Source organism: Dreissena polymorpha, chromosome 1 (assembly GCF_020536995.1).
Source record: "Dreissena polymorpha isolate Duluth1 chromosome 1, UMN_Dpol_1.0, whole genome shotgun sequence".
NCBI classification, from domain to species: domain Eukaryota; kingdom Metazoa; phylum Mollusca; class Bivalvia; order Myida; family Dreissenidae; genus Dreissena; species Dreissena polymorpha.
The window spans coordinates 138367662-138386594 of NC_068355.1; the positions used below are offsets into that span (position 1 = coordinate 138367662).

The 18933-nt window shown below is 33.6% G+C and overlaps 1 protein-coding gene across 7 annotated transcripts in view; it reads right to left on the reverse strand.

Annotated features, from left to right (window-relative positions):
* The window catches only part of LOC127851699 (uncharacterized), a 33781-nt gene extending 15177 nt beyond the window's left edge, over positions 1-18604 (reverse strand). For 3 of the 7 annotated variants that reach the window (XM_052385590.1, XM_052385582.1, XM_052385595.1), the window contains exons 1-11: positions 18459-18604; positions 14122-14183; positions 13691-13821; positions 13198-13415; positions 10481-10680; positions 10025-10128; positions 4897-4970; positions 3927-4097; positions 3129-3337; positions 1334-1431; positions 892-998 (exon numbers count right to left, since the gene is read on the reverse strand). In XM_052385590.1, coding sequence (XP_052241550.1) covers positions 945-998; positions 1334-1431; positions 3129-3337; positions 3927-4097; positions 4897-4970; positions 10025-10128; positions 10481-10680; positions 13198-13415; positions 13691-13821; positions 14122-14152 — 1290 coding nt within the window. In that variant the 5' untranslated portion in view covers positions 14153-14183; positions 18459-18604 and the 3' untranslated portion in view covers positions 892-944. Of the gene's footprint in view, positions 1-891; positions 999-1333; positions 3338-3926; positions 4098-4896; positions 4971-10024; positions 10129-10480; positions 10681-13197; positions 13416-13690; positions 13822-14121; positions 14184-18095; positions 18168-18458 lie in introns of those variants that run through there. The other 4 variants (XM_052385561.1, XM_052385554.1, XM_052385565.1 and 1 more) reach the window with 3 other exon arrangements.
* Between the last annotated feature and the right edge of the window lie 329 nt (positions 18605-18933).

The window sequence follows — 18933 nt, forward strand, 5'->3', positions numbered from 1 at the left end:
GATTTCATAAACCGACAATTACCGTGAAACGAAATGATCGTATTTTGAAAAGCTACGAAAATTCAAGCTGACGAAAATTGTTGTACAGTATACATCCTAACTATGTAATCGGGCTTTTTACACCATGCATAATGGTTTCTTTCTGATATATATTACGATACTTTGCGATTTATACTATATGGCGTTTCTTTGATACGTGTCTTTACTTTATTTCACCATGCCTCGTTTTTGTTTTGTTGTTTTCACTTGTTTTTTTTTGTTGATCTGGTGCATATTATACTAATGATTAATTAATTCGAATTTAAATTATTTCATTGCTTTTATTGCTTTTTCTCTAAATAAAAACGTTTCGAGTTTTTTTATGTACATATGTATGTAAGTCATTAATTCTTGGCTTAAGAGCGATCTGCATAGACTGTTTCAAAGCTTCAATAAGTGTTATTATTTATGCTTTGTTTTATTTATCGTACTTTCTTTCAAAAGCGATTCGGCGCTTGCCTTAAATAAAGTATTAGCAAGAGTTAATAAGAATTACTTTCGTGATTATGATATTTAGAGTTTCATTATTAGTATTTATTGTTGTAACTTTACAGATATGTAGAAGAGTATATATAACATAGAATGGCCATTTAAATCACGCCTAATATTATAAAAAGAACACTTGAAAACTCATTTCTGTTGTTACTGGGAAAACAAATAGATATTAAATGGAGTTAAGTCATACATACGAAGTCTTGGTTTCTTTCAAACGTTCTAAACAAGCTGGTAAACGGCCACTTCAGCATTCCATCACATAACTATGTTGTTGTCTAATCAAATATTGAATTAAATGCAAGTTTTTATATTCTATGTTGGTGTTGGATACAGATTTATTATTCACCCATCTCTTACCTCTAAATCATTCATGATCTGTTCTGATTTTCCGCTTGCAAAAAGATTTTCTTTTATTGCAACGACTTATCTACAATTGTTCTTGATGTTTCATTCCAAACCGAGACCTGGAAGTATATTTTGACAACTAGGCTAAAAGTAATGTGTCATTAATCCTTCAAACATATTTTAACGACTTATCATGTACGATCATACCAAAACTATATTAATCAGGTATTACAATTAAGAATTCTTCATTGATACATTTTTTAACAAATTTAGAAATACAAATTTTTTTTTGATCTATGTTTCCACTTTCGTATAAGTTTATTTGAATAAAGTTTTGCGTAGAATGTCAAACTTACTTAACGTGACTAAATAATAAAATAATGTTACAAATGACATTCTTAATAAAGCGAATTGTAAGTAATGTTATACCAAACTAGATTATTGTATGATTTACCTGTTGTCTTTGTACTATAAGTTCGCGATGCCATTCATGAAGTGGAATGCCCTCCTCGCTCGCAGACGCGTTAAGGCCAGTTATTAACTCGATCAAAACTTGAACAATGAAGACATTTAAACACATTTAGAAATTATAATTACATTATCAATTTAACAATTTTTAGCAGTTTGTTAAGGTTAATGTATTTTATATTTGTTAACATATATGATAGGTATACAGTGTAATGTAGTTTTATACGTCAAACATACTTCCAGCAATCAGTATATTAAAATAAAAATACGTTTTACGAGTAGTGACGACATTCGTATGGCGACACATGGATAGCGTATGGTATTGGGCGCATTGAACTTTATAGAACCAGCTCACAACAACGCGGTTTTACAATTTACTGATCAGAATCTATATACAGATCTACGCATTCACTGAAGGAATCCAGGATGATGCATATCCTGCGGTATTGGGCTAAACATATTAACAAATATTAGGTAGCAATCTTGTCTATGTTGTTTTAACAGATCGAATGTATTTCCATGAGTTATTACAAAACAAGTTTTGCAAAAATCGACGACCCATCCAATGTAACAACAATATTAGAGGTTTCACCATTTCCTCCTTATTTGGTAATCGTTTTCCATGTTATAAATAAAAAAACTCATTAAAAATAACGTTTATTTACTGCCGGTGCAGCTGAATATCCACTTCGTGTTTGTTTAATACAAAAGCGTTTACCGTTGATCATTGGTCAAAACACCCTCAGATGTTGTGCGGAAACAAATTAAACGTTAAAGCCCTGTACCCTTGGCCTTTGACAAGTGCACATCAAAATCAAAAGGAGTATTTCTTTCATCCAAAGTTACCATCATACCAAGCAAATTCGCCCATGTAACAACGACCTTATATTTCTTTATATGAAAATGATAAGGGGTCATTCTTTGATAAAACTAAAAAGCATACTAATTAAAAGGATCATACAGATACTCTTTATAATGTGTTGAAACAAATTTCATCATGAAAGCCCCGTGATCTTGAAATTTACTACGAATACCTTAATCTTAATTGTCGCCTTACTTCCCCCTCCCCCCCAATTAACCGCTTGATCATATGTCATATGTAATGTGGGAACGAAATGATTGCGATCTTCCGTTGTGACATTTACATTTGCCCTTTTTACCTCACATCAATATGCATCATAAGTTTCTCTCAAGTAGACAGCCAACCAATTTAGATAATAGGGGGTCAAAGCTTTCTCTTGATAACACGAATAAAAAAACTGATGTTTTGATACAACTTTCACCTCATGTGACTTAAACCTTTGATCTAGTAACCTCAATCTAAAGATGTGCTTTTATGTCTTTTAAAGTAATCGTTACGCAAATCAACACGTTCTAAAAACATAGAGCCGAAACTCCTTTAACAAGACCCTGTGACCTTAACATTTGATCTAGTTACCTTAAAATAAATCGGAGTCTTCTCTGTCTCAGTATGTCTTAAATGTTCTCTAGGTTAATGCATTTATCAAGATCCATCGCATGTGCAAATTTACTTTAAAAGCCATGCGACCTTTATTTTTTCACCTTTCACCACGAAGTCGATATGCGTCTAAATTTACCCCAAGTTAGCCATTATTCAAATGTACATGGTTCGAAATAAAAGCGTTCTGTAGATATCCTGCAAACAGGAAACCGTCCAATGTCGGACAAACGCCTGATATACTGACATATAAAAGACAATATGCCCCGCTTTTTCGAAGAGGGGCATACGTTTTGCTTGTAGTGCAGGTTTGAATACTTGCCTCCTCCGAAGCAATAATAATCATCGTTTTTTGTCAGCTTATGAGCGTTTGGCGAGTATCCCAGATTGCCTGCAATGGCGGGTGTAACAATCGATGTGGCGTCATCGTCTATAAACTCTCTTGCTAGTCCAAAGTCAATCAATCTTGCATTGAAGTTGGTATCCAGGACAATGTTTTTAGACTTTATATCCATATGTAACACTGTTCTCCTTCAAAACAAAATCCATAGATTAAGAAAACCAAGGTTTGTATCCATAGCATACATATGAATTGAAACATTCCCTTGCAAGTAATGATGTTTGTGGTCGAACATAAGAACCTCATATAAGAAACTCATATACGTTCAGACAAAATGTGTTTACAATGTAATATTTCATTCTGCTTATAAATTGACCTATGTAATTGTTCTAAGCTTCCCACTCCTCAAACCGATAGTGGGCTAATTAGGATAGCGTTGTATATTTTGAAGGCGGCACTCGACAGCAAACTCGTTATGCGACCCAACACCTCTGTGATGAACCAAGTGGCAAAAACGAAAGTTTACGAAAGACTAAGAAGAACATATATATGGTTTCGTGTCAACATTCTCGAGCAGAGTGATGGTGAATGAACATGCCGTAATGCGTCCCTAACACGTTAAGCGACATGTATTATGTAAAAGGTAATCATCGGTAGATTATTTAGAGTCTGAGGTTCAAGTTCTAACCTTTCTTAGCGTCAGAGCTGCATGCCCTGACCAAATATACGAAGTCACTTATTTATTCAAATAACGAGATAGTGTGTTCAGGAAACACCAACCTGAATTCATTTCCGGTGTGCATAAAATTTATAGCACATGCAATCTGGTACATGATTTTTATCCTGGTTTTCCACCGAAGGCGAATATCTTTCTCCCTGCAATCTCTGTCCGCGGCAATAGCTTCATACAAGTCGCCGTTCTCGAGATACGGCGATACAAAATAATACGTTCTGCAATACGCGAAAAATAACAAATACCAATAAGTACTCGTCATGACAATAATTATATTAGTACATTCTGAAATGATATTTAAAAATTTATTACTAGTTAACACATATTCAAAGCGTAAATTGATATTAACGTTAAATGACTTTTCGTTGCGATTGTGATAATCATGCGTTTAAAGATAATACGACTTCAAGAAATCGTTTGAAATTTATAGTTCGTAACGGTTCGTTTATTTACTATATTTTACAGTTGATGTATTTTATTTTTTATCAACAGTTGATTTAAACAATAGAATGACATAGTTAATGACTATGTCAATAGTGAGTTGTCAATTAATTGAGATCAAGTTTAATTCGTAATTAAAAATAATTGTTTTCATACAAACACTTTATTTAAATATGGTGTGTTTATATATGTACACGTTGTAAATTCAGACTTACTACTAAAACTAAATACTTTTCTTATGAAAAACAGCCTTAGTAAAAGCCCTCGTGCTTTAGATTACCCCGTCCCGTATCCCTGTGACATATTTTGCTTTTGCTACTCCTATTAAATGTCCCAGTCATATTCATGTGTGTGTATTTTGTTGCGTGTCTTTTGTCTATGGATCCTTTGTTTACGGGGATGTTCAAAATGAAATATTCTAACGCACTTCATGAATGGTTTCTTCGTTTGCAACGTATTTGTTGAAAATGAAATCCAATATAATTTTATACGAAAAAAAGTTATCATCAATAACGAAAATTTTAAAAGTCCGATGAAAATATGTTCACATTTATCTTACGTAATAGCAAATATTACCGATTTATATCATCATCATGATACGCCAGCAAAGGGACGATTCCAAAATGCATCAAACGTGAGGCAATCTTTTCCTGCAGTGCAAAACACATTCTTACATCAAGAATACGACCAAGCAATTAAACAAACATACGAAAAAGGCTCACCTGATGTAAGTTCAAATCCTCGTTATATTTTAATTAACATAAAATGAAGATCTGGCTATAAAAAATTGGAAACAATAAACAAACTACGCTATTAAAGACACGTTTGGTATTTAAATTATTGGCAAGGAGTTTTGGTAAACACAAATGCCTTACTAAACATGTATACTCAACAGTAATAAATCAACCATCAATGAACAGTAATGTATTGATAAATCAACTATCTGGAACAGATGTTTTGTTTTTCGCAAAAAACAGATCATAGAGGATTACATGTTAATGATGCAACGCTTTTCATAATGGCAGCAGGATACTAATTAATATGATCAAAATGATTCTCTTTATATTGTGCGGAATCATTATACAAGCCCTTACGACATTGTTATTGTTTTCCCTCAACTAGCGTCCAGCAAAGTAACCACTTAACAAATGTGCATAATTGTAGGCCAAAGCGTTCTTAAGGTTTTTTGTGGAAACGAATTTCCGTTTACAACCCTTTGTGAATTTTACAGTTGACATGTTGACTAGATTTTTTAATGCGTCACTTATTCCTCTCAATTAAACAACATACACATATGGCTGTTCGGAGGTCAAAGCATTCTCTAGATATATTTAGGACACTAATTTCTCGGTATACGCTTATGTGACCTTAAATTTTGACCTTTTAACATTAACATCGAAATGCGTGTTCTCGCCAACAATGAAATCATAATTCTGATTTGCACGATATAAGGTCAAAACTTTCTCGAAAAAAATGCTAAAACGAATTTCTCGTTAAAAGACCTAAAACGTTGACCAGGTGATCTTAAATCAATAGATGTCTTTTTCAGAAATAATCAATATTGTCATTATCTTACGTTAAATCATTACAAGATTTCTCAAGGTAACTAATTTACTGCTACAAGCTTATGTGACATTGACCTTTGATATTTTTATTTCAATTTCGGTAGACGTCTTCCTGAAATTTGCTTGATTTGGCTTAAAGTAATCTCTAGATATTGTGCGGAAAGAAAAGACCGACCGACACATGCAAAGCAATATATATTCACTTCTTGGGAAATGGGATAATTGTATTCATGTTTGTTGATTGGCAAAATTATGTTTTCTGTTCAATTATTTTAAGGGGTGTTGCTGCAGTTTTGCTGATTTATTCCGTCTTATAGATTTTGTCCAAACTTTATATTTAAGATATACATACAAATACTATATGAACAAGAAATGTGTCCACAGGACACGGATGCCCCCAACTGTAACTTTGTCACTACATAAAAGTATAACTGTGTAAACGCTTGGTAGAAGTTATTAGCTTTTTTTCAAATCCTAAACGCAGACTTCGAACCTAAACACGGACCCTAAGTTCAAGGTCAAGGTCACAGGGGTCAAAATTTGTGTGCGTATGGAAACACCTTGTCCATATACACATGCATGCCAAATATGAAATTGCTATCAGAAGCGACATAGAAGTTATGAGCATTTTTCGAAATCTAAACGCAAAGTGTGAAGGACAGACGGACGGACAGACTAACGGACAGTCCGATCACTATATGCCCTCCTTTGGGGGGATAAAAATGTCTTAGAATATCAAAATAAATCAGAAAGCCACATAAACTAGAGAGCGGACAACATGCTTAATCCTTGAAATGCACTAAGTGACCCCGTGACCTAGTTTTTGACCTGGCATGACCCATATTCGAACATGACCTAGATATTGTCTTGATACAACTTCTTACCAAGTTTAGTAAAGATCAAATGAAAACTACTTCAATTAGAGAGCGGCCACCATGCTAAATCCTTGAAATGCACTAAGTGACCCAGTGACCTAGTTTTTAACATGGCATGACCCATATTCGAACTTGACCTAGATAATGTCTTGATACAACTTCTGACCAAGTTTAGTAACGATCAGATGAAAACTACTTCAATTAGAGAGCGGACACCATGCTAAATCCTTGAAATGCACTAAGTGACCCCGTGACCTAGTTTTTGACCCGGCATGACCCATATTCGAACTTGACCTAGATATTGTCTGGATACAACTTCTGACCAAGTTTGGTAAAGATCGGATGAAAACTTTTTGAATTAGAGAGCGGACATGAAGTGTGACCGACCGACCGACCGACCGACCAACCGACCGACCAACCGACCGACGGACAGTGCAAAAACTATATACCCCCTTTTCTTCGAAATGGGGGCATAAAAATGAAATAAAAACATAAGAACATCGGCCTTGTTTTGATTTTATTCACCATTATATTAAATGTTCTTTTTCAATAACACTGAAAAACCACTAATTGCGAAAAAATGATTAATAACCTATGAAATTGGCAACATGTAGATATTATACAAGCTAAGATACATCATATACCATTAATTTAAACCACACAATACCAATAAAATGGAATAGATCTATACGAGTAAAATTTTAAGAAATTCATTTTTTATTATTTTTATGTCACCCAAATAAACGTCATTTTTTTACTATTGTAACCACATAAATGGACTTATTTTTTTTATGTGTAATAGAATTCTGGGAAACTGCTCAAATATGTTTATCTACGTATTGTCATCATAAAACACTAATAAAAAAGGGGGTCACCGCACTTTTAACAGAGGTTTTTTGTTTTAACAATCCCTACCGTCTACGTCAAATTACATTAAATACAAGCAATTAGACAAAACCCAAGTACCGATATATAGATTGTAAGAAATATGCATAAACATATGAAATAGTTTACAATCTTAACAGGGATCACAACAGCTTACCAAAAGCCATTAATAAAAACACTATTAAATCACAAACATAATACCATACACTCAGCATCAAACTCGATCTTAATCAATAATATCTTACATGTTCTTTTTCACAGATTTTGGCATGTTTGAAGTTTGTGCTTAAATGCTTTAAATTGATAAATGTAAACAGCAGGAATAAAGAGCACCAGTATATAACAAGAATTAAGTTAGAGAAAGAAATAAAAAGTATACAAAAAAGTTAACCCCACCTGGGATCGAACCACTGACAATTGTATTATGAACCGACTAGGTCATTTCTGATGATACTGATAACAAAAATATTGAGTTATGATAATGGCATCGTCCGTGTTGCAATAAATATATCATCGGTTAAATAAACTGCCGCAACACCCCTTAATTATTATTATTATACACTATGAGACTTCTAACGCAACACGTTTCAAACTTGAATATCTAAGTCAAGAGTTAAGATTTGTATTTAAAATTTCACTCGTCATCATTTGACTATATTATTTGCAAGATTACGATAAAATAATTAATCCGTATAAGGCGTAACAATCAGGCGCTTTTCCACGTGGGGTAGGTGTGGTTTTATCTTTTTGCACGTGAAAATGATGAATCGCGATATGATTCTAATTGAATGTCAATTTCTTCATTTAAGGTGGTTCGATACACCAGGAAAACATAACATTAATTATAAAATCAATATGTCTCGTATAAAATTTCAGGAGGACAATAGCGCAAACGGCATGTTGCAGGCTACCCTCCACCTTTACTGCTGAAACATCCGGTCGTCACATGTGAAAATTTTTATCGTTTACTTCTACATACTGCAGCAAATTGTCGAAATTTTAAATAAAAATATTTACTCATAACTGGGATATTTAAGTTTGAAAAATGCTTTATATAAGCTTTAGGTGGCTGAGAGAACATTGGTAGTGAAACGTTTAGCTGAGTAAACGATGATCTGTTTTCATTTATCAAAGCTCTGTCTTCAGACTTTAAACTTAGTATCTTTGGACATTTTTTTTCTGATAGCATAAATATAGCGTTAAAATCTGTGATAATACTGAATATTACATGTATGAGCTTTTAGCTTCAATAAGAGGACCACTAAAATTGTACATAAACACCAGGTGGTTTATAGAGAGCAGATTGGTAGCAAAACGTTTATCAGAGTCAACTTAGTAAAGCTTAATAGTAAACAGGGGTATTATTAGTTAAAAGTTTATTAATGTTGATATATATATATATGTGTCTGCATATACATCCAAAATATAAATCGTGATTCTAACACCCTGCATTGCCTTTTCTCAAATTGCCTTTTCCCAAATGCATTGCTTTATTTAGTGTAATTAATATATGATCTTGAAATTGAAATTTCTGTAAACAAGAAAGGTTTTTATTGTCATAGTGCATATTAAACCATATAATAATTATATTGAAATCCTATCTAATTTACATTTTTCTTAATTTTTTTAAAAATAAAAATGATGTAAGATAAATGTTGGCTTAGGTTCGGCGCGCCATTTAACCATTGTAAGAATCGAATACTTTAAATTAACCAGTCAACCCCAGCTTTAATCATTTTCATAGTTTTTGTCTTGTTGTTCTATATTGCAAATCAGCCATTAACGTTGAAATAAATGACTAGCGGGTGTTAATAACAATTTATTATTACAATCATATTATCTATCTTTCGATTCATTTCTTCTATATTATTTCAATTAACCTATTTACATGAAAATCGATTGCGTTATCCTATTTTCCCAAATAACAAACATGCTAATGCAACCACTAAAACATGCAAATTTAATGTTATCAGGTCAAAGCGTTCGCTATTTATCATTCGGATACGAATGGTGTACAATCCGATCATCCGATCATCCTCCCCACCTACCGACGGACAGGTTTACAATAAGATACTCCCGGGAACCGGTAGAGATGCATATAAACTAAATAAATCACAACTGAGTAATATTTAAAGCGATTTAACTTAATGTCGATGCTCGAACGTAGATGTTAACATTTAGTCACGCTTTTTTGCATATGCCACATTTTCGTAAGAAAAACAATTACAATCTATATAAAAAAATTATGCATCAATTCAGATGAATCACAATGAAAACACATTTTTATACAAGAGGGGCTTCACTTCTTATGTACTATGTATTCGAAAAACCACACAATATACGGACGACAAAAATATCAAACAAATACATTAAACTTACATTTGTAATTGATTTTTCCTTTCGATTTTGAGACGAATTTCCTGCTTTCAAAACTATTTCTTTTAAGACAACTCGTATCTTGAATCCTGCAACTCGCTTGTTAGCTAAAAAAGTGGTTTATTTCTGTTAAATGACATAATACTTGTGATAACAGGTATAGAAAAATGTAGATATAGAGTAGGTATAGAAAATATTTAGTCGTTAAAAGCCTGTGAAGCAATAAATTATGGCTATATGTTTCATACCTGCACCATTATAACAACCTACCAAACCGGCTGTATGTACATTAAGCCTTTAGTGCCTTTACATGGACCGTTCAAAGGTGGCGTCCTCAATTGTTCCCCACGTTAATGTTAATAGGTAAGTACTCCCCTGTATTGTATATGATGGTAACATTATGTTTCTTATTGTGATATTACTGGAATTAAATTTTGCCTTATTTACTATTATACTTACATATGTAAACTGTTCCAAAACCGCCCTTGAGTTGATCATTAGTCCAACTAATCATCTTCAACTCTTCAATCATTTTGTTGTCGAGCGTAATTAGTCGCCCGTCATGCAAATCTTTCTGTATAGTTTCAACAGTAACAACAGTAACTGAACGATCTAAACTTTCCAATGGATTTTCTGCTGGTTTTTTATTAGTTTCCATCCTAAATAATAAAGTTTATCACGTAGGTTACAAATATCAATGCACCGCTTTGTTAGACCCATGGAAGCTTTCTGCATGACAAATTCCAATTAGGCATTCTACAATACCCGAATCTTTGGAGGGGTCAGCCTGTGCACCAGTTCTTGCAATCAAATAACTTTATGTTTGATTGCTTTAGAACTTTGCAATAGTTTATTGCACAAATTATTAACATTTGACATGTCAGCCATTCTCATTACTTAGTACAAGGAAGTATTGCTCAGATTTTAGTGAACCATTAAACTTGAAATATGCGTACTTCACGTGTTCAATTCAATGCGATAGCATATGTCAAGATTCAGTGCTATTGCTTGATAAATGTGTTCACTCCTTAAACATAAAGCAGCCATGCTCCCGGCAAAATTCAACTGCACATACCGTAATTACTCCACGTTTTTGGACACTCTAAGTTTTCGGACACCCTCTTTTTTTTAAGAAAAATAATTATTGTTATTGACTCTTAATTTTCGGACATACAGGTTTCATCCATAGTTAATGTCTCTTAATTTTTCGACAGTATATTTTACCGCGCTATTCTACAGACGTCGGCCCTGTTTTTTCTTTCTTGTGTCGTGAAACGTCGATCATTGATTTTTACAACCGGATAAATGTTATAAAACCTGGCAGATGCACGCCTGAGGACAATTGACCATTACATTCGCGTAATTGGGAACATAAACATGTTAACCGGTAAAGAATAATGGATTCATCCAAAAGCATTTGAAACAATGTCGTCCTATTAAGGAGGCAGAATGTTTTTTGTTTTAACTTTTGTGTTCTATATAACTTCAGGCAAGAGTTAGCAAAGCTGTGAAGTTGTATTTATTTTTTAAAGCAGAAAAAAAGAATAAATCACAATAATTTATTGTAAATTTGATTTCTTGCAATTGTTCATTTCATTATAATTATATTTAAATCTATGTCCCAAAATTGTCGGACACTTGTAATTTTTGAATAATTTTCGTAATTAAATTTTCGGACACGAATTTTTTTTAATTATTTTTAACTAGCCGAAAACTTAGAGTAATTACTGTTACTCAAGAATAAGTGGATTACTGCGCCTGGAAATTTTGTCTAGTTCAATTACACTTCGTGCTTATATATTGCATATGTCATGTGAGTTTGAGACATGTGGACATAATTTGCTCTTCAAATAAACAATTATTTATGCAGCCAGACTGATCGTCTAACCGACAGACAGTCCGACCAAAAGAGTGACTCCATTATACGCCCTCTCAATCTTTTTTTCGTCTGGTTATAAAAATACGCCAACGTAAACATACATGGTCAATCACATTCAACGGTTAACATGTAAATTCAAACATGAAATATATGACGCACTGGATCAATAAAACTAATAATATTTTTTTTAAACAACAGGCCATAATAAACATTCAACGCTTATTTGTGTTCATGGACACAAATTATAAGCGACTAAATGTGGTGATCTACTTTTTGAGCCCACTTGACTTAGATTTTAACATTGTCTTCACATTATCCAGAAAAATATTCTTACCAGGTTTCGTAAAGACGGTGTAATACATAAGAAATAAATATCTTTCACACAGCTACCGCACGACGATGGACGCCGGACATAGATTGATCACAATAGCTCCTATTGAGCACGATTTGCCAAGGTGATCTAACAATAAAACAACAAAATGGAATTCTCGTTAATATTGTCAAACGTAAAATTTATCTTTTCGGCGATGTTTGAATATTTTGGGTTATGGATTGATTGATAACATAATCTCTGTTTCCGTTGATCACATATGATTAATTGTAAAATAAATAACCAAAGGCTATGCAGCGTTCATATATACCTATTCCAGTTTAAGAAGGGGCACTTTTACATAAGTTCGGCAAAAATAGCGTTGTATAAGCAGTTGCCCATGGACGTACGTACAGGCTTACATTATAACAAAATGTTAATACGCAAACACAAAATGCATATTCTTATAAAATTTTACTGAAATGCGCTATATATTTCATACTTAAAACACTTGACTTGTCAGTTTGAGTTCATTATATGCTAAGTAGATACCAATAAGAGGCGTTAAGTATTGTATTCCAGGGGGGATGCCATTGGCCGAAAATAAAATACTTGAGGACAAGAATGTATCTACTGATACTTTTTCTGAGGATTCATTATTTCTATATATAACTAATGATATGTCCATTTGTACACTTATTGTTATCTATTATGTTTTGCTGGGCGATTTCCAACCAACTGTCACACATGGAGTGTTTATTTAATCCTTAGTGTTTATGGTAGTGATCTCATATTCTCTTAGAGGTACGCGTTTATTAGCCACTGAACAAAACCTTATTTTGAGCGATGTGAGATTCGACATATCGACTATATTGGTTGGAAACGCATCCTTTTTAAACATGAATACGGTATTATTCAATCGATGTTGTTGTTCCTTGTTTTGCACAATCAATATCTTGTTAAACATGAGAATCAATTACCACCCACCTTTTGTGCCTTGCTAAATCCTGGTCAATTTTCCGTTCAACATAATGTCCCGCAGTCTCGATTCCTAACTCTTTTTTTTCTTTGGACTCGAGCTCTAGAATTATTCCTTCCTGACCGGTTTCCTTAAGAATTTTCTTAAAATCGCAATACGCCTGTTTGCCGCTTTTTCTGATCGTACTCAAAAGGCTAAGATTCTGTTTAGACCTGTCAGGGACTCCCTGGAAAGAAAATAAATATCAACAAATATATATTTTGAGGTGAATTAAAATACAAAATATGAACAATAGATGCAATTTAAAACCATATCGACTTTTGTTTTTATGTCTTCGATTGACGATAAAGCTGTCGATACCCAGTGTCATTATTTTTACACATTTCGTTTGACTATAAAGCTATTACTAAAAGCTGGTCATGTGTTCTCAAAATCGTACGACAGTTTAAATATGAATACATAGGAAAAACACTTATTTATGGTGAAGAATGCAGGTCATACCCTAATTGCAGTATAATCATCATGCGACAGAAATTCTATCTGCCGAAGTTTAACCAGTACTCTTTCTGGATCCATCTCTTCAACTATTTTCTTCTGAGAATTTTTCAGGACACTACGACAGATGTCGTCAGCTGCAATTATCATGTATAAAACATCTTACTGGAGTGTCGAAACAAAATGGAAAATGTACATAATACGTAACCATATTAAATTTATTGATATGAAAATAATTCTAGCGAGTAAACTTCACATCATCATTATCGCCATCATCACCCTCATCATCATCATCATCATCATTACCATCACCATCATCATCTTCAGAAGCAGCATCATCTTTATCATCGTCATAATAAACTACATCATAATCATCATTGTAATATTAATCAGACGTAGAACACAAACCAATTTAAAGCAATCATACATGTACTTACTCAGTTTCTGTCCGTTCATTCCGGCGGCCATGGCTTTGCCGACGATTATTTAATGCATGATTCTGAAAGAACAAAAACTATATAAATGTGTCACACACACTAATAAATGCCTACCAGCTACACATGTTCGACACCATATGTTCACAACGGACAAAATAGCTAATGGCCATAGTTAGGCCAAAACTGGTCGCAGGCAAATTCTTTTCTTTACAATCAGAAACACTTGAAGGTTATTCAGCTGTTGAAGTGTTAACAAAATCTTAAAATATATCTAAATAGGAGTTCAGGAAAAAATGGGGGGGGGCATGAACATATAACATAGCCTCAAATTGACAATAGGGTCATAATTCAGCGAAACGGGTCCCATTAAATGCTCTTGCCTTACGATCATCTGCATCTGGGGATACTCAGCTGTGAAAGTTTGAGCGGTATTTGGCCTGGCACGCAATTAAAATCTCGAGTACACTATAGAGTTGGGTTTGTATATTCTTCAGCGAAAAAGAAAGACAAAGCGTTAGGCCTAAAAAAAAAGTCTTGTTTCCTGTAACCCGACCGACCGTATGATTTTACCGCCGACCGTAATTTTTTTTTTTCAACAAAAATTTGACTTTACCGCATTTTCGTGAAGACAACGATAAATTTAGCCGTGCATGTGTATTTTCATACTTCCGAGCGCATATCCGGTCTTTAAACATGGCGTCCAGTCTGTTGGCCGTAGTGTTAAAATGTCCGAAATTAAAAAAACCTCGTGTCAAAAAGTATATGTTCTATTGCTCGTTCTCAGACAGTGCCAACTATCTATTCAGTGGCTGAGGCTGGTTGTTTATTTCTATGCGCAACTATCGCAAGATGGCGGACTATACAGAAAATAAATTGTGACTCGGCAAAAATGGCAAATAACGATCGAATTAACGATGGAGCTAATACATTTAGAAATGGATTGATGAAATGCATGTGATAATCGACGATGCATAACACGTTTAAGAAACCAACAACATATTTATTAGTAATCTTATCAGTGGATGCTCACAAAAAGAATGTTGTGTATACTAGCTTAGAATTCGGACACGTGCGGATACGCGGATTTGGAGTTTATTATATCATTAGAAAGTGGCCGAATAGATAGGAATGACCGAATAGATAGGAAAGAAGCGCGTGTTTGTTAGTGTTCAGTTTACTCGCAAAGTTAAAACATCTGACACGATTATCGTTGGAAAATGGGATAAGACAAACATGGTTTCATTTATATGTTAGTGAATCTGTGTAAAATCAGATTCATATGCATATATTGCTTTATTATGTTTGTCATGCTGTACAGTTAACTGAAACAGCATGGAACTTAAATGGACATTGCAAGGTAAATATATTAATATTAATTAATTAAAGTAAATTAAATGCATCAATTACCATTAAATGTGCTTGTTTATGTTTTTTTATGTTTTTCCCACAACTGCCCTTGAGTCTGATGCGATTACATGTTTCTCCCAAAACCAGGTATTCACGGAACGTTTTTGCTCTTTTTTGCCTAAACTGCGCGTTAAAATGCCCTTTTTGAAAGTAATGTGCCATGTCCCTTTGCCCTCCTGGGAAAAACACTAGAGTTTATGTACATATAATACAAAATAATACCCATCCGCACTGAATTTTTTTTCAACAACAAAGACTCGCAGAACAAAATGTCTCAATTATCTTTGATATTAACGACAAGGGCCAGGTCTATGACTATCTTTCTTCATTAGACCTCTTCTAAGAATGAAATTAGGCAATTAGTTAATTAAGCTTTCACGAAATACTTGTTGATTTATAACACAACAACTCATTTATGTAAAAAAAAAACTACCTACATACCCAACTTTTTTTCAACACGTTACAGGAAACAGACCTATTTTTTAGGCCTTATTGTTCTGCCAAATATGGAAAGCAGTTAAAGAGGGGTTGAGTACTCCTAATTATAAGACTTATAATTATGTTGTTCAGTGGAAAAGACAAAGGTTATTGTTCTGCCGAAATTAGTCGCAGCCGTAATTCTATCCCTTGCCAGTGTCTGCGCACGAAGGATATTCAGCTCTTAGCACTATTTGGGAAACAATCAATCCGATAGTGAAAAATCCGAAAAAAGGCGGAACTACGGCCTTAAAGTGTCGAGAGGTAAAATTATTGTATTTACTGCTTTGAAAGGTTGAGCAAAATCTGGCAAACAGTTAGGAGAAGCTGTGTACACACGTTAATGGCTTTTATATTCTCAAGAAGAAAAACAAGACATAATTTTCAAAAGCTGGTCGCAGCAAAACTATCTTTCTTAAGAATCGTCTGCAATTTAAGGTTATTTAACTGCGAACGTTTGCATGAGATCAACCAAGCCATTTAAGGAGTATTCAAAATATATGTTTTACAGTTAAAAACAGCAGAAAAAAGCCATAATTATGCTAAGACTGTTCGCAGCCGATATCCATTCCTTTGCAATCATCAACTCATTACATTTTGAGCGAGATCCAAACAGCCGGTGAAGAGGGATGTAACACAAGCCTAGGAACGTACGTTCGTATGTACAGCCGTATGAACGTACTTACTACTTACGTGCGGAATTACAAGAGTACGGATGCTTTATGCCTCAAAAAATCTTACAGGCATAAATATAGAGCAAAAGTGTTGCTTTATTGTTCAGCACGTAATAACATTTCTTTAAATAATCAATAATTAATTTTGAGCTGTTGCTTCTCTTATGTAAAACATCAAATGTTACGTTCCACTGAAGTTGGCGAATTACAAGATATAATTTCCGGTTCAAATGTATTAATTCTCATCTGCTTCATTTAAGTATTGTGTAGTGTGACATTGCACGCTTTTCCGGTCGTAACCTTCATCCTTGTTAAACAGTGAATAAATTGTAGATAGATCATGTTTATGTTTCCTACATAGAACTCTCTTCAATTAAATGATATTATTGCTGAAAGACATGATTTAGCGAGGTGATGTTTTATATTACTTATAAACGTACATATATTATTATAAAAATGTTTTTAAATGAATGTGCTGAATAAAATAAATATATATATAATGAAAGTTGCAGCTCCATTATCGTATATCCATGGTTTTAGTCATGTTTACATAAATATGAGATCAAAAGTTATGTTTGATATGTTTTGATTATCTGTTTAGTTTGGACAAGTCTGCTCGGAAAATGTTTACCGAAAGTTTGTATTTTAAATTGGCAGATTACATAAAACTTAACACTATCAGTTACTTTGATTAAATTCTCAATTGTATATAAAGTTAATAAGACAGTATGAATTAGAATTAACATTAACATTTTTTATATTGTATTGTCGATGTTACAACATTAACAACATTATTAATAAATGTGGCATTACCACATGCCTCTGCTATATGGCCTATTTTGTTATATTTAGTGTCAATGTGTACTTCAATATACTGCAAAACATTCTTATTTCTTTATGCATTTTGTTTAGCTTTACCCTTAAGTTCAGCTACAATTGTATCAAGCATTACCCAAATTGAGGAAAAAAGTACATATACATTGAAGTAACGGAAATACTCGACAAACATTCAAAAATGTACAAAAACATCATTTCTCACATTTCCTTTGCGACAGCCAGAAATTAGACGGAACCAAAATAATCTGGTTATGTTAACCACAGGGGCATGTAATGTAACCCTTTTGGTTGACCCTCAGCTAAAACTACGTGCACATTTTTAATAAGAATTTTGACTTCCTTAAGGGTTAGTATAGCATTGTGTGTCCATTATACACCACGAATTCGAGATCGAAAACATGTATATTGTCATTGTACGTTAACACATACAATAGAAGATAACTATAAAGACGATTAAGCGTGCACAATGAATAGTACATTTTCGGTATGTATGTGTTGTTTTTATATTTCACATTGTATCACATATTAGGAATGTTACCTTTCTACCATTTTAATAGAATTACAACTAGGAATCATTACCCAGCATACGTATCCATATGTGAATCTATTTTACTTTTAGTCAACTGAAATCGAAAGTACGCGATTTCCGCGTTAAATAAACTTCATTATGGCAATATGGAAATCAAAAGTAGCGATAAGAAAATCCTGCTTAGTATTGGCAGTTAGTCAAACTCTCTTTAACTATCGGTTATAGAGTTCAGAAATAAATATAAGTTATAACTATTTCAGACGTTGACTCGTCAGCACGTACCCTTATCCGTGTAAACACTGAATTCTTACAGGTATGATTACACGACCTATCAGTATTATTAGACTACTTGCAAGGTACATAGAATCATTTTACAAACATATTAAACAAATACAATTTATGGATAACATTACCTGTTTACAAAGTTCATATAGCCGTATTTTCAATATCGTGTATTGCCTCTTAATCACATTTGAACAAAATTAACTTTGTTAAAGGCTTTCAAGAACAGTAGCATAACACCCGCCGTTTGCAGTATTTACTATCGCTTAATGTAAACTCGCGGGTTTTTAAACCTGTCATATGCAGAGCCTCCTATAAATAGATGTGTGAGCAAAATGAAAAGTATGGAGTGCCAAGTTGTCTTGTGTAGTCTTCCATCGCAGTATTTTTTGTGTGAATTTGTCAAAACAACGCGTTGCTGTGTAAATATTGTTTCATCTCGTTGTATTTTTCCAATATAGTTCGATCGGGATCGCCGAGAAGTTGTACATTAAGCTTGTTTTTTTTTTCGTCTAAGACGATACATGGCAATTATGTCATTATGTGAATGAGAATTTACCACAGGCGCGTAGGCAGTGTAGGCGTGTGCCTGCACATCATTGTGAA